General features: G+C 44.4%; 1 protein-coding gene across 4 annotated transcripts in view; it reads right to left on the reverse strand.

Annotated features, from left to right (window-relative positions):
- LOC117439262 (DENN domain-containing protein 5B-like) overlaps positions 1–14,903 on the reverse strand; it is a 61,980-nt gene that overhangs the window by 7,014 nt on the left and 40,063 nt on the right. For 2 of the 4 annotated variants that reach the window (XM_034075115.2, XM_034075114.2), the window contains 12 exons: positions 11,726–11,913; positions 8,643–9,233; positions 7,942–8,173; positions 6,228–6,378; positions 5,598–5,688; positions 5,228–5,338; positions 3,919–4,050; positions 3,378–3,530; positions 3,015–3,096; positions 1,422–1,503; positions 1,067–1,195; positions 406–527 (listed from right to left, as the gene is read on the reverse strand). In XM_034075115.2, coding sequence (XP_033931006.1) covers positions 406–527; positions 1,067–1,195; positions 1,422–1,503; positions 3,015–3,096; positions 3,378–3,530; positions 3,919–4,050; positions 5,228–5,338; positions 5,598–5,688; positions 6,228–6,378; positions 7,942–8,173; positions 8,643–9,233; positions 11,726–11,913 — 2,064 coding nt within the window. The remainder of the gene's footprint in view (positions 1–405; positions 528–1,066; positions 1,196–1,421; positions 1,504–3,014; positions 3,097–3,377; positions 3,531–3,918; positions 4,051–5,227; positions 5,339–5,597; positions 5,689–6,227; positions 6,379–7,941; positions 8,174–8,642; positions 9,234–11,725; positions 11,914–14,903) is intronic. The other 2 variants (XM_034075118.2, XM_034075117.2) reach the window with 1 other exon arrangement.

The raw sequence follows: 14,903 nt of genomic DNA on the forward strand, positions 1-14,903 counted from the left end.
ACAAAAACAAGCATTAGAGGAGAGAAACATGCTGAGTCCACTCATTATCTAACTGGGTCAATTTCATTATAAGATCCAGATTGAGGCCAAGAGGGAAACGGAATAATGGATCGGATAGTAGAGGGATATTAAATCATCACCTACATGTTCATTTATCGGAATAAAGGCTTAGCTGCTCTGTGAGTTGAATAATACATTGTGCTTTAAATCTTTGGTTAAAGTGTACATACATCCTCGTGGTTTATTCATACTAATAGCTCAGCCTGCCATTGATCCACAATCATCCATGTAGCAGCTGACATTAACAACAAAGGAGGAATGGCGGGAAGAGGGGTTTCTGAGATATGAGGTTTGATATTTCAAAGGTGGGATGTGGTGTGTTATTTAGATGGCCACAGGACTCACTGATGGTGGTGAAGACGCTGGTGAAGCAGAAGTAGTCGACGGTGTTGAGGGAGAGCAGGTGGAAGAGGAACTGCTCCTTCTCCTCCTCACAGCGCAGGAAGGCGTAACGCTTGTACAGCTTCCTGTAGACACAGAACGTCAGGTTAAAAAATATCACCTGCCGTTTAAACTCCTGTCTTTATATTTACAGAAATTCTTCCCATGTGTTCCTGTAGAAGTACAAGGTAGCAGGAAAGACAACAATGGAAGGTCAGGAGTGATATAGCACTGATCTTTTCCACTTAAAAGAAATACAACTTTTAATTATTTAACTGGACAACAGCAGTTCATAAATAATGCTGCAACATTTCCTTTCAGGTGGCTAATGCACATCTGGTCCCATATAGAGCAGCCACTCTCCCAAGAGATGGAAACAAGCCCATTCAGGAGAGGTATAATTATCAAGCTTTAATGTCCAATCTATGAAAGTCTTCACAGGTTTAAAATAGAAATGTAGTTTGGATTTTCATATTGGTGTGATTGGTTTAAAATAACGTATGTTTTGGGACAAGCGATGATATAAGTACAGCTGCATCTCAGCACATGGGTTTCGATTAGCAGCATCACAAATTGTGTGTGTGTGTGTGTGTGTGTGTGTGTGTGTGTGTGTGTGTGTACTCACTTGGTTAAGGCTTGTCGGCACAGCAGCTGTTTGAGGTGTTGTGAGAGCAGCTTCTTCTCCAGGGAGAGACGGATCCAGGCTCTCGCCCGGCCCACATCTGTCTTTATCTCGGACATGCTCTGGATATGCCTGAGGACGCAGACCATGGAGGGACAGAAGAGAGATGGGTCAAGTGCCAGAATTCAGAATTTCCCTGCAGAGCTAGTTGTCTTTTATAACATTTTGCAATGAATCCAAAGATCCAAGGTACAGATGGATGCTGAATAGAAGGACTACTGTTTGTAGTTAACTAGCAGCTGATTCTGCATGCCCTTAAACTCAAGTGATCACTACAGGATAGTAACATGTACTGTACCTCATATCCTGTATGAGAGACACGCGTAGAGACGGCATCGCCATGGAACAGTCAGACTTCCTCCTCTCAGGAACATGCGACACTGCAGAAGTAAAATACAGGATATTTTTCATTTGCCTTTGTCAACATTTGATCAAACTTTTAAATGGTTAACAGTTTTTGAGGCTAACATGGGGCCTGCAACAGACTAGTTAAGGCTCGTTTTGGATTGGGATCTAAAGTAACGTGTTGTCGCGGAGGGTTTGATACAGTGTATTTCTGGTATATTCATTTTAAGTGAGCTGACTTTGAGGTTGGAGGAAGTTCAGAGAAGGCCTTAGGGTATGGGAACAGTTGACCTTTGTTAGTTAACTAATCCTAAAAATGTCATGAGACGATGTGTGTTACTGAATTGGGTCGCACGGTTGGAGACAATGGTTGTTCTGAATTATCAATGGATGTATTCATTTTGAGTGAGCTGGCTTCGAGCTCAGAGGAAATGCAAAGAGGCTACATTTGGATATAATAGAGTTAAGTGTTAGTTAAGGAAAGAAATGTATGTGCGTTCATGTGCAGACGTATATATAGTTTGTTAATTGGATAATTAATTTCCTGCAAGACTCCTAAAGACGTCATGAGATGATGACCTTTCGACATCTGGAACATGTCCAAGTTTAGGAGAACTGACAATGTGTGTGCGTTGAAGATGATTAAGGGGAATGTGTGTGTGTTAAAGGGGACTGTGTGTGCGTTAAAGGGGAATGTGTGTGCGTTCTGTCAAAGAGTCCTAGGTATATACAATTCTACTACTCCAACGCATTGCTGTAGGTCTGCTTGAGGGCAGAGGTAATGTTTTCCTCGTTACTATTGATTGTGACACACACACACACACACACACACACACACACACACACACACACACACACACACACACACACACACACACACACACACACACACACACACACACACACACACACACACACACACACACACACACACACACACACACACACACACACACACACACACACACACACACACACACACACACACACACACACACACACACACACACACACACACACACACACACACACACACACACACACACACACACACACACACACACACACACAGTCACCGACTGCTGATTCATTGCCTAGGGTCCCGCCCAGGAGTGAACAACCAATTAGAAGATATGAAGGGAGGAGCAACCGACAACTCCTCCCCGCTTATGTGTATAATTACTGTAACATTCTTACACTCGGGGCCGTCTTGCTGACTGTCCTGATACGTCTATCACACGGTGGTAGAATTCAGCCCGGAGTACTCTGTATTTTGTATTGTTGCTTTTACCATTAAACTCAGCTTATTGCTTATCTCATAACTCAGTGTTCGAGTCCTTTCCTTGAAAACACTACTCATCAAACGATCGGCGCGGAGCAGATTCAAACCTTCAACCACGCCACTGGGTGGTGCTCCAACAGTTCGCATACACTAAAACACACACCACACAAAATGCCTGATCTCCCCACAGGTTTATGCCTTGTGGAGTTTTTAGAAAATGTGTGTGTGTTTGTATTTGTGTGTGTTTGTGTGCATGTGTTCTACCTGGTGACTCCGCCTGCTGCTGCTCCAGCTTCTCCTCTCGGGCATGGTAGTGCAGCATGTGGGACCACAGGGCCGACTTCCCCTGAGACGTGAGAGAACCAAAAATCACGACACACAACAAAACATCTACTGATGAAGATTATAATCCCACAGAGGAATAATCAGGCAATAAGCTCGTAGACTTAATATCCAATATGGTCATACAGATCTGAGTTAGGCAGTGTGCTTATACACACGGCACTAGTGGGTGTTTGCCTGCTTTAGCATACATCTGAGGAGATTTGAAATGCAGACAAAGACAAAGTATGGAACTTCACCTATTTCTCCCTGAGTGTGTGTGTGTGTGTGTGTGTGCGTGCTGACCTGTTTGACCTGCAGCCCGTGGCTCCAGATCCTCTCCAGCAGGTCACACAGGCTGGCGATCAGAGTGTTCTCCTCCAGCCCCGTGATGGTGGCCTCCCCGTGGCCCAGCTCCACCGCCTCCCGGCCCATCTTCTCCACCAGCATCCGCTTGGTCTGAAAAAATGCATTAAGAAGTTATAAAGTATGCCAAGTGGAATTTGAATATGCAATGTAAATGATAAATGTTTAAGACAACAGTAAAGCCAATTAGCATTGCACTTATACCAGTCGAGTTTATATGATAGCTATTTATCTTAATTAGACTGACACTATACTGGTGTCAGAATAAAAATGTTTGCATCTTGGATGAAAATCTTTAGTCTGATATTCAGACAAATTAACAGAATAACTTCTATGAGATCTCATTTTGATGAAGCCACCTTTGTGTCTCCCTGCATGCATCATTCATGAGAGACGACGCCCCTCAGAGCTTTGTTTGTGGGTGTCAGAGGTCAGTGAATGACGGCACTAATGAATCGCTGCTCTCTCTGTGGGGTTTTACCTTCATGCGGCACTCCTTGAGCAGCCCCTCCACAAACTTCCAGTTGGTCTGGGCGATGACGGCGGGCGACAGGTCGGACAGTTTGGGCTGTCGGAGGTTCTTCCCCAAGCTGCGGGCCTCCTGCATGAATTTCTGGAGGTCAAAGAGAACCGCTTAGTGAGAAATCAGGATGTACTCTGATCAGGAAAATATAGAATTAAGAGAAATGCTGGAGTGGTTTTTAACACAGGTGGAGACATTACACTTGCTCCTCTTTCACACCACGTGTCAGAAAAGCTTGATCCATCAGACACAGAGAGAATTATCAGCTTTTAGTCAACCAGTAAAAACATTTTAAAGACTGAAAGTAGTGAAAATGCAGCACTTCAAAAATAAATATGTGAGTTAATATGAATGGAGGTTACACAGGACACACACACATACAGTAAGGACAAGGAGAATAAGATGAGGGGTGGGGGTAAGGGGTTACAGTGTCAATTCAATGTTATGCATGCACATGGCGTTGTATTAATACATGATTTACAACATAGATGTACTTTCATTATTATTAAATAAATAAAAGTATATATAATTTTTCTCCGGTTTAAATTAACTTTCACCATTGTCTCACTTGTTTGTTTTTTTATAAAGGGGAGCGGCCAAAACGGTTTTAATCCAGGAATGCCCTTATCGTATCCCATAGAAAGTTATCTATAATATAACAGGCAGCTTCTTCCATACTTAAGAGGTTCAGAAAATCCTCCAGCCATCAATTGAAGCATTTTGGATCTCTGCCTTTCCAGTTCATTAGTTGAGAGGCATGCTAGGGCTATGAGTTTTATTCTAAATTTAGATTTGATGCCATTGGGCGTAGATCCCAGTGAGCATGTAGCTGGACTTAAAGATCTGTAATCAGGATCTCAGCGAGTGTGTCTACATCCCAAAAAAAGACAAATAATTGAAACAACTACATGAAATAAAAGACAGCATAGGAGGTGATCACAGAGAGCAGGAGGAGTCTAAGCTGAGGAGAAGCCGGCGGAACAGCATTCTTTGTATTATAAATGCTGTTTAAAATGATTAAACTTCATAAAGGGAATGTTTGATTGCCTCCCTCAGCTTTAAGGAATTACAGGAAAACGATTCATGCATGTAATCCAGTGCAATTGCAATTACAGTACGCCTCACTCTCTTTACACCATATCAGAGTGGGATTAAACTGCTGATGCACACAGAACATCCCATGGTTGAGGCTGCAGTTAGAGGGTCAGGTACGGGGTGGAGGGGTCTGAAACAGAAAGTCCACAACACAGGAAGCTCCTCCACATACCAGGCAGGACGCAGAGGCAGATTTTTTAGGCGGTTTGATAGGCGGAGGGGACGCTTTGTCCCACTCCCAAAACGCCATGGAGTTCTGCAGGACCAGACAGCCCTCCACCTGCTGAGGAGGAGGAGGAGTACGACCCAACCCCCGACCGACAGGCACGGCACACACGAGCAGACAGGAGAGGAAAGGAACAAAAAGAGAAGAATGGAAAAACAGAAGGCAGCATGCACGTCTTCAAAAAGGAGGAAAAAGAAAGCTAGAAACAGTTGCAGAACAAAACTAAAGAATGACACACAAAGAAATGAAAGACATGCTTGTAGAGGAGGGCATTCAGAGGAGAGGTTCTGGGACGGCTGTGAGGAGGGGTCTCTACCTCTTTCAGGTCGTTTTCCAGGCCCAGGTGCTCGGTCTGATGTCTGTGACGCTCTTTCCTTCGCTGAGCTGTCGCTGTCCTGTGAGACCACCTGCATTCAAACAAGGGGAACGAAATGAGTTCTACAAATACTTTGGAGCACTTTGAAACACATTTACATAGTGTCTTCCACTGTGCCATATAGCCTTTGCTGACATGTACAAAAACCTACACTATAGGTAAGAGAAAACCCCCAAAAGCATATTACAATCTTAGCATAACGACTGGAGGCAGGGGGAAAAGCCTGGATGGTTTTTCTTGGTTTTACTTTCCTCCTTTCTTTAGTGTCGCTGAGAGAGATGGGTCGACTAATTCAATACATTCGCTTAATGGAGTCCTTAGACTCTTTCAAAGCACACAACCACATATGTATTTTCTTTCCACCGCTGAATTGTGCCCTTAGAAGTGTAGCTTTTAGTGTTTTTTGTAAAACAGCAAGCGAAAGTAGGTTTTCCAGTAAAGTAACTAAGCATCACACATGAAGTAACCGTGTTCAAATCAACCCAGCCAGCCTGTAATGGGTTGTTAAGTGCCGTCTTCATCGTCTGGTTTCACGTGTGGATTTCAGTCGCAGGGTGGAAGTGGACTCACTTGTTATTGGTCGGCCCCGTGTTGAGCACGTCGGCCTGCAGTTTGGGGAAGAATCCCTGCTCGTATTTGCCCTGACCGATCTTCATGTCCAGCAGGTGAGGGTGGATGGCGGTGTGGTCGATCTTCATCAGCCGCTGCTCAACGGTCTGAGCTTTAGAGGAGACAGAATCCATTCAGACAACACTCATGGAAAACATTTGATTGACTTGCTGTTAATACCAATGGCAGAACCAACCTGACAGAAAACGGACCTCTTCTGACAAATGAATGAGCATGAATAATAGTTTTTATTTGATGTAAGCCACAATTCAAACTAGCAGGGCAGTCAGCCCCATTTCACTCTCACTTTCCGTGTTAACAAAGGAGTTGGGCGGCGGGGGGGTGTTATTGTTGAATTTGCTGTGCATGTTCAAAAAAGAATATTGTTTTCCTTGTAACGAGAACCCCTTGTTCTTCTGTTGAAAAATACTTACACACAAATATTCCAAATGTATATTCATGTTAAGGTGTTTGTTGTAATTGTGCAATGCTGTGGCCCAATGTCACTATGGCCAATCCAATAAAGCTATTTGAATTTGAGAGAGTGGGAAAATGTTTCCTATTTCTCAGCAACTGACAATAAAAAGAAACAGAATATTTTCAAATGTCAGATGCATTGCAGGAACGTAGCTCAATAATCAGCCAAGTAAATATTGGAGGACCTGACAACACCCACTGTGTCCTTCACCTTTTGCTATCTTCTCCTAACACGTAGACGCTACATTAGCAGACGTCTGTCCACAAACTCCTTGATGTTAATCTGTCTGGGTCTTGTTGCTTTGCTCGAGGATTGAACATGCTGTGTGTGTCCTCCTCAGACAGTTCTGGAGTGAGCAGTGAGGCGAGGGTGTCGGAGCGAGTCTCCACAGGGGAATGCAGGCGGAGGGAGAGTCTCCTTATTGTCTGTGTAATTGGGTACATGCATGCACCATCGCCCTCAAATAAGCTCACCATTAAATTGCTCGGGTCATTAGCGTGAAACAGTCAGGGGCGCAGGCAGACGACATGTTGGCGTAAGCACCAAAGGAATGCAGGAATAACGCACGAATCACTTTGATAAGAGTTACTGTATAAAAAAAACTGCAAGTAAACCTGCAGTCTTGCTCTTTTCCATTCAGTCCCAGGTCTGACCTCCCGCCTCACACTGCACATTCAGCACCAATTAAAAGGCTTAACGAAGGGAAAGTCGAGCAGCACTAATTGATAAAATGACGGGGAAAAAGCCCGAGCAAACATTCCTGCAGTGAGTGTGTGCTCGTGCTTATGTGGGAGAGACTGAGCGATGGAGTGTTTGCTGTGCTGGGATGTAGGGACATGAGAAGTGTGGTTATCTGGTCACTGGGGAGGGCTAGGATGCTTCCAGACAACAAATGGGAGACAAGATGGCAAGGGAAAATGGAGGAGGAACAGAAAGATGGATGCAGAGTGTTTGTGTGTTTTAAAAACTGCACGACAGCACGACACAGTACAATGTTGTCTGTTAATGGACTATCAGTATGATGTCAAGGACAGACAACATGCTGATCAATTAGCTCTTTTCCTGCTGCCCATTCAAACGATTATCATTTCCCCGTCTGTGTGTAGGTTTCCCCAACGACTTTTGTTCCAAATGAAATCGTGAAGCACATGAAATAAACCTAATCCATCAAGTTGGACCTCTTTCTGCTGAGCTTACCAGACTCCTTGAGGATGGTGCACCTCTGGTAGCTGGAGGAGCGCAGGCTGGGAGCGCGGACGTTGAAGAGGCGGGCCTTGTCGATGCGAGCGTCAAAGACACGCAGCAGCGGCTCCTTGTCCTCCCACTGGGACATGATCTTGTTGTCGATGAAGGTCGCAAACATCTGCGTCTCGATGAAGTGGGAGAGGAAGGGCAGGTAGGGCTCCGGCTGGTCGGAGAGGAACGAGGCCTGGAGAAGGGAAAGCATGAGGGAGGAGATGCAGAAATACATGTACCGTCACATTTCTAATATTTAGTTCAAAGGTTTTATTGTCATAAGCTACAGTGTAGAAATGGTACTGAAATTCTTCTGACCCGAGCTCCTCCAACAATGCAACATATTTAATAAAAAACATAAATACAAATAAACAATAGTGCAAGAAGTAAATGTAAATAGAATATGATATGTACAAGAACAGAATATGAAAATAAATGATGTACATTAAGACAAAATTAAATACGGTTTATTGCGTTGATAACTATTTATATAAATAAGTAGATTGCAAGATGACAAACAGATGAATGTTTATCGGGGCACTCAGGTGTAAATAGTCTTAATGCCTGTGGGATGAAATTGTCCCCGAGTCTGGTGTTCTTAGTCCTGATACTGCGGGACTGTCTGCCAGACGGTGGCAGACAGAACAGCTTGATTTCCTCACCTTGTCAAAGTTGTGCATCTGCTCCCTGTTGGTGAGCCACGACTCCAGGTCCGGGGCGCTCTGGATGACGAAGGCTTCGTAGTCGGCAAACATGGTTGTGAAGCGGCTGGCGCACACCTCCCTCAGCTGGACGTTCAGCTTGGCGTTCCTGAGCTCCTCGTCTTCGGCTGCTGTCCGGCCCCCCTGTCCCTCAGTCAGCTGAGCTTTGACCCCGGCCCTCAGGGCGTCCACGCGGGCCACCGTCACCCCGGTGCGCTTGGTGAGTGCCTGCAGTCTCTCCAGGGTGGCGTTCCCCTGCAGTAGCTCCAGCACAGCCAGCTCCTCCCCTGCCAGGTTGCCGTTACGCCCGTCGTCCTCCATCTGCCGGAGAGCGACCGTCTTGCGCTCCCTTCCAGGGGTGGAGGGGGTGCTGCCTGGAGCGCTGCCGGGGCAGGTGCGAGTCCGAGGAGGAGCTCCTGTGTTAGCGGAAATGCCATAGCTCAGCAGCACCTCACTTAGCTCCTGGATGAGCTCAGTCTTATTGGGGAAATTGGGAAAGTCCTCTGGAAGTTCGATGTAGTGGTTGTCAATGTCCACAAAACACAGGTTGGCCTGGAAAAGGGAAATATATCAATATTACAACAATATGCAATATATTACAGACTTTTTTTCGTTCCAAAAAGCTAACTCAAATGTCTCCATCTTTACTATCAAAGACAGGAGAGGAAATATGTCCTTTGGGTGCCAATGAGGTCGTAGGGTGAGCCCAGATACATGAGACGGGTATTATGAGGACGCATATTGAGGACAGATTGGTTTAGGAGGTATGGTGGGGCTGGGAGAAGTCGAGAACAGAGAATGTAGGTCAGTGTGTGATTGATAATAGCACATTGTCGGAGATCAAGCTAAATCTGATAATGGAGTTAGCATCACACCATCATATGGGATTAAAGTAAGACCTGATGACACTCTAATCCACTCAAAGACCCCAGAAATAGGAATGCGCTTCGGTATGTATGCAAGGAGGACACAGAAAATAGAAGTGATAGAAAACCTCCAGATTGACCTGAGGATGACAGACCCCCAAAAAAGATTGTCAAAGCTATATTTTCAGAACATTGAACCACTATCCATAACTGCTGAAAACCATAAAACGCTTTTTACATTAAAGTTCTTAAATCTGGGTCTGGTTAGACTCAGATACTTTTACTTTTGTTCAATAAAAAAAACGAACACTAAACAAACTTGAGGAAAATCTGCATATCACAAACCTTTCCATCCACAGTGAAGTTGCCCTAGTTTAAATCTAAAGCACACTAGAAATACGTGAGTATTCACAAGGATGCCACATAATATGTTCTGCAATAAAAACATAAAAACGGTATAATTGAATGTTAAAAAGCCTGGTTTGAACCGGGTTCAGAAAGGCAAATCTTGTCTGACATTAATTCCCCAATTATATCCACAGTCTCTCTCATCGCGTTCTCTCTGCTTTGCTCCAAGCCATTCTTTCATCACCAGCCCATTTCTGGGTCACAGCCACTTCAAAGGAGCATTGGGAAACACAGAGCAGGGTAAGGGGGACCCCCTATTCGGGAGGCGGGGGATGTACCGCTGCAGCATCCATGCCCTGGCTGGCATAATTAGCATCCACACAGACTGTTCCGGATTAACGAGGGCCGGGAGTCAGGGGATGTGAGCAAAGCCGGAAGCCTGGATGTTACGCTTTGTTGGGGCCTTATCTCGCTTTAACACATGAACACACACTCACATTAACTGTAACCCTGCATCGGGCTAAATACTGGTTTAAATCCGGAGCCCATTCAACTCCTCTCCGTCTGACAAATGGTGGGGTTGGAATAAAAAGGCAAGAAGAATGCCAAGACTGAAATCCACCTCAAACTCACTTAGCCTTGAGGTTCAACTTTAGACAAACAAAAGGTAGATCCCTGTCCTGTGTGTGAGTGTGTGTTTGTGTGTGTGTGTTTGTCAAGGTTGTTTAGAACAGAGAGGGTTTTTTCTTTTGCCATTTCCTGTCTCTCTGAACCGGAGACTGGTAGTCTGCCTGGTTGGGTGTGTGTGTGTGTGTGTGTGTGTGTGTGTGTGTGTGTGTGTGTGTGTGTGTGTGTGTGTGTGTGTGTGTGTGTGTGTGTGTGTGTGTGTGTGTGTTGGCCTTGTATTGTCAGCAATAATGAGCACAGATTGCAAACTGCTGCAGCTAGTGCATGCACACACTTACATCACTTGTTTACTATACTTGTGGGAGCCTTCTATTGTTTATTTAGCGGTTGCAAAAGAAGTTTGGTTGTGTAAGAGTCCAACAAAGTAACCCAACATCTCACTTTGATTTAGTTACTTTAGTAAATAATTTCCCGATGAGTTTATGGTATCATTAGCGAGTTTCAAGTCTTCTTTATTCCAGCATGGTGTTCATTTTGTATATAATGGGTCCAATTAGAGATCAATAGAGGACAAAGGGGGTTTAGGAGGTGGCTACCTTATGATTGACAGGTTGCTACTGGTGCATGGCTCTCACAGCAATGTTCAGTGTTTGTTTGGAAGACACTTATTAGTTGGCTATCTATTTTCTTTACGGTAAATACATTTTGAGCATGTTTTAAACTAGCTGAAATTAGCATCCCAATCAAGATGCCTTTATCAAACCAGAATAGCAATAGCCTTAGCTGCATATCTCCACCTACCCAAGCTATATTTTTCAATTCTGGTTCCAAAAAAATAACACCGCAAAGCGAAAAAAGGGACATTTAGGGCTTTATAATGTGGTTGGGCTGTGGCACAGTGGGTTAGTGCGTTGGTGTTTGGATCAGGGGAGCACAGGTTCAAACCCCACTGCAGTCAGCATGTCGTTGTGTCCCTGAGACACTTCACCCCAAATTGCTCCTGTGGGGAATGTCCACAGTATTGAGTATGTAAGTCGCTTTGGATAAAAGCATCTAACAAGTAACGTGTAATGTAATAATGGTAGTCTACAACAGGTCACATGCATTCCACCTTGAGTTCTATTGTAGTGAAATTGCTTTCCACACTTGCAGTTGTTATTACAAAGCCTGGAGGTAATGTAACAATCCACAGGTTGTCTATACCTCCTGAGGAAGCTCCAGTGTGGAGCGGTCTGTGCCCTCTTTGGACTGCAGGCCCATCAGGTAGGGAACAGGAGCATCCAGGAAGTGGAGGAGAGAGGCCGGCAGGATGGGAACATAGACGTGCTGCCACTGGAAGGGAAACAGCAGGGTGGTGATGCCCTCTGCCACCGTCATCAACCGCTGGTAGTCTGAGAGGAGGAAGAAAGCAAGGTGACTAGGGTTGGAAACCGAAACTCGGTTCCAGATGAGAACCGATAAGAAAATGCCGGGTACCGGGTACCCATACAAAATACACAATTTCGGTTCTGCTTAACCGTTCCTAAACGCGGTAGACCTTGTATTCCACAGGGTCCGTCTGCGCCGCGGTGACCCGGTGGAATACATAGTGGATTGGCCATCTGTGTGTTCTGGAGAATCACAGAACGGCCGGTCGTCAGCGGGCCGTTGACGGCCGGCTCGGTACACTGACGGCCGGCACCGCCTTTCATTTTTTAAAACGGCATCATGTAAGTTGCGCTGACAGGCGACAGAGGTCCACAGTTGCCCCGCAGCGAGGCTCCCCCCGCCCTCCAGTACACAGTTCACAAGCTCAGTCACTTCATAACACCAAAGATGGATCGCGGTAAACGCTCTAAAGTGAGGCTCCACTACACTAAAAAAGAAAAAGACAAGGCACAGTGTAATGCCTGTTAATAGCTTGCCAAAGGCATAGTTCAGTTAAAATAAAGCACAGCTATTGTGCAATACATTTGTATTGCATGTATATTTTTTTATTTGTAAAAATGTCAGTTAAAGCTTAAAAGAATAAAGATATTTTTGTTCTAAACGTTTGACCTCTTTCTTTTACAATTTTGGAATCGAAACGGGGAATCGATAAGAACCGGAATCAGAATTGATACATTTCAAACGATACCCATCCCTAAAGGTGATTTCAGCAGAAATGTGTTTTGCAGTTACACGAGAACCACATAAAACCGATAAAAGAAGCAATGGCTTATATTCAGATGGTTACACGCATATGTGAAATTGCATATGGAAGTAAGCGTGTTATGTGCTTTCAATAAACTCTTTATTGCACGGTACAGACTCTCAAACAGAGAAGCAGGAGTGGGGGAGAAAAGGTAAAAGGTTTATGAAACACACATATATAGACATTGAGAGAATTGATGTGCAAGAGAGGCTTTACTCAAGTGATTTAAATTGAATCTGAGAGTGAGTTCGGGTTAAACACAAAAGGAATTACATTCTGTAATATTCTTTTCAATCACGTTTCCGTGTGTGTTGTGTGTGTGTGTGTGTGTGTGTGTGTGTCTGTGCGTGCTGCCTCTGTTCTCTAAAACAGATTAAGGCCAGTGGTTGCAGGCTGGCTTCTGTATTGAATCCAACAGCAGTTTCATCAGATGTTATTGTCATGGCCAGAGTGAAAAGCCTGCACGACCTCAAGGAAAGATAAAATAATAATAAACCAGGATAGAGTTAAACCCATCCCCCACCCTCCTTTCCTTTCGATTGGTCTAGTTCAGTCTGAATGTGCACATATGGAATCTGTGCACTTTCATTGAAAATGCATTAAGCTCTCCAGTGATATATATTCAACAGGAGAAATAGAAAGAAGACATGCCAGTCCTGCTCCTGCTGTAAGTCTGTCTTTACTTTCTCCAAGTCTGAACAGGTTCAAACACACACACCTCTCTGTGGGAAACGCAGCATTGGAGTCTGACTCACCCCTGTTTCTTTTTCATTTCACATCAAATCCTACCTGTTGCCCCACAAGCTCACATCACGCCAGGATAAGTGTATCCTCAGCTGGCTTCATTTTCACATCGCTGTTATACTGTAACAAACAGAAATGCCTCTGAAAGAGCTTCTCGGAGGAGGTATCCTTTCACACCTCATACATTTTACCTCGCCTCATACTGAAATGCATCCAAGCCCACACAGCAAGACATGATAAGGACAGAATTTAACAGTGACTGATGTCATGTTCTCCACTTTAGTTAAACTAAAGCATGAATTTTGTTGTCGTTTGAAATATCTTCGGGTGTTTCTTTCTAAAATCCATTTCTGACAATGCCAAGAAACTCCCTTTGAAATGTTACAAGTACAAGAGTCTGTGAAAGGTGAGCAAGCATGTCATTATCTTTAAAGGAATACAGATCTGATATGGGGAAGCAGAGTGCTGCAGAAAGCCCCAGCAGAGACTGCTGGAAAACAGGACAGGACATGTCGAGTCATTGTGAAACTGTAATCAGGGCCTGATAAACAAACGCACACGGTGCCACAAGGTACTGTAGGAAGCAAGCTGTGGGTGGTAACATCTGAGAGTAGGTGTTCTTCAAATGCAGAGATGGTAAACATAAGTTCCGCTGCACTCTGAAAAATGCTGTGCTTTAAGAAAAGAGTCAGATGTTTTTGAATGAAGACAAGAAAGAAATTGAAATGAAAAGAGGTCAAGGGAAGCATCTTGTTATATTACCAATCAAAGAATCAAAGAAACTGATATTTTACTGAGTGGAAACTCGGGTCAAGCCACAATATCAGAAGACTACATTGTGGAAATGTTTCATGTAGTAAGCCTTAAATGTGACGAAGAATATTGATTTTACATTAAAAAGGGATCCCTTAATCCCAATGACCACCATCTGTAATATTGAAGTTAACAGAGGAAGCCGTTATATGCTGCGATAAAAGCCAACTACACATACAGTATATGACAATTATTTAGTACATTTCTCCACAAATATCCAAAAACACATCGTTTTTCTAGAACAGATTACAAATCGCCTGAAAATGGTACAAACAGGTGGCAACATGTGTGACGAAGGTGTTGCGCTGGGCTATATCATGCAATCGAAAGTCAAACTTAAGCTCGCTCCATTGCGGAGATATTCCCGCGAGAGTGCGGAAAACTTAAATGTATTTATTATTTCAAATGTGAAATTCTACCAATATACTCACGGACCACTAGGGGGCGGTCCGCTTACGGACCACCAGTGGTCCGCGGACCACACTTTGAGAAGCACTGATCGACGGCATACCATCCAACCTCCTCAATAAACTCCAACATATCCAGAACTCTGCTGCCCGCCTCCTCACCCACACCCGCTCCCGAGACCACATCACCCCCGTCCTCCAGAACCTCCACTGGCTCCCCGTCCGTCAAAGAATCAACTTCAAA

Source organism: Pseudochaenichthys georgianus, chromosome 23 (genome assembly GCF_902827115.2).
Source record: "Pseudochaenichthys georgianus chromosome 23, fPseGeo1.2, whole genome shotgun sequence".
Taxonomy (NCBI): Eukaryota; Metazoa; Chordata; class Actinopteri; order Perciformes; family Channichthyidae; genus Pseudochaenichthys; species Pseudochaenichthys georgianus.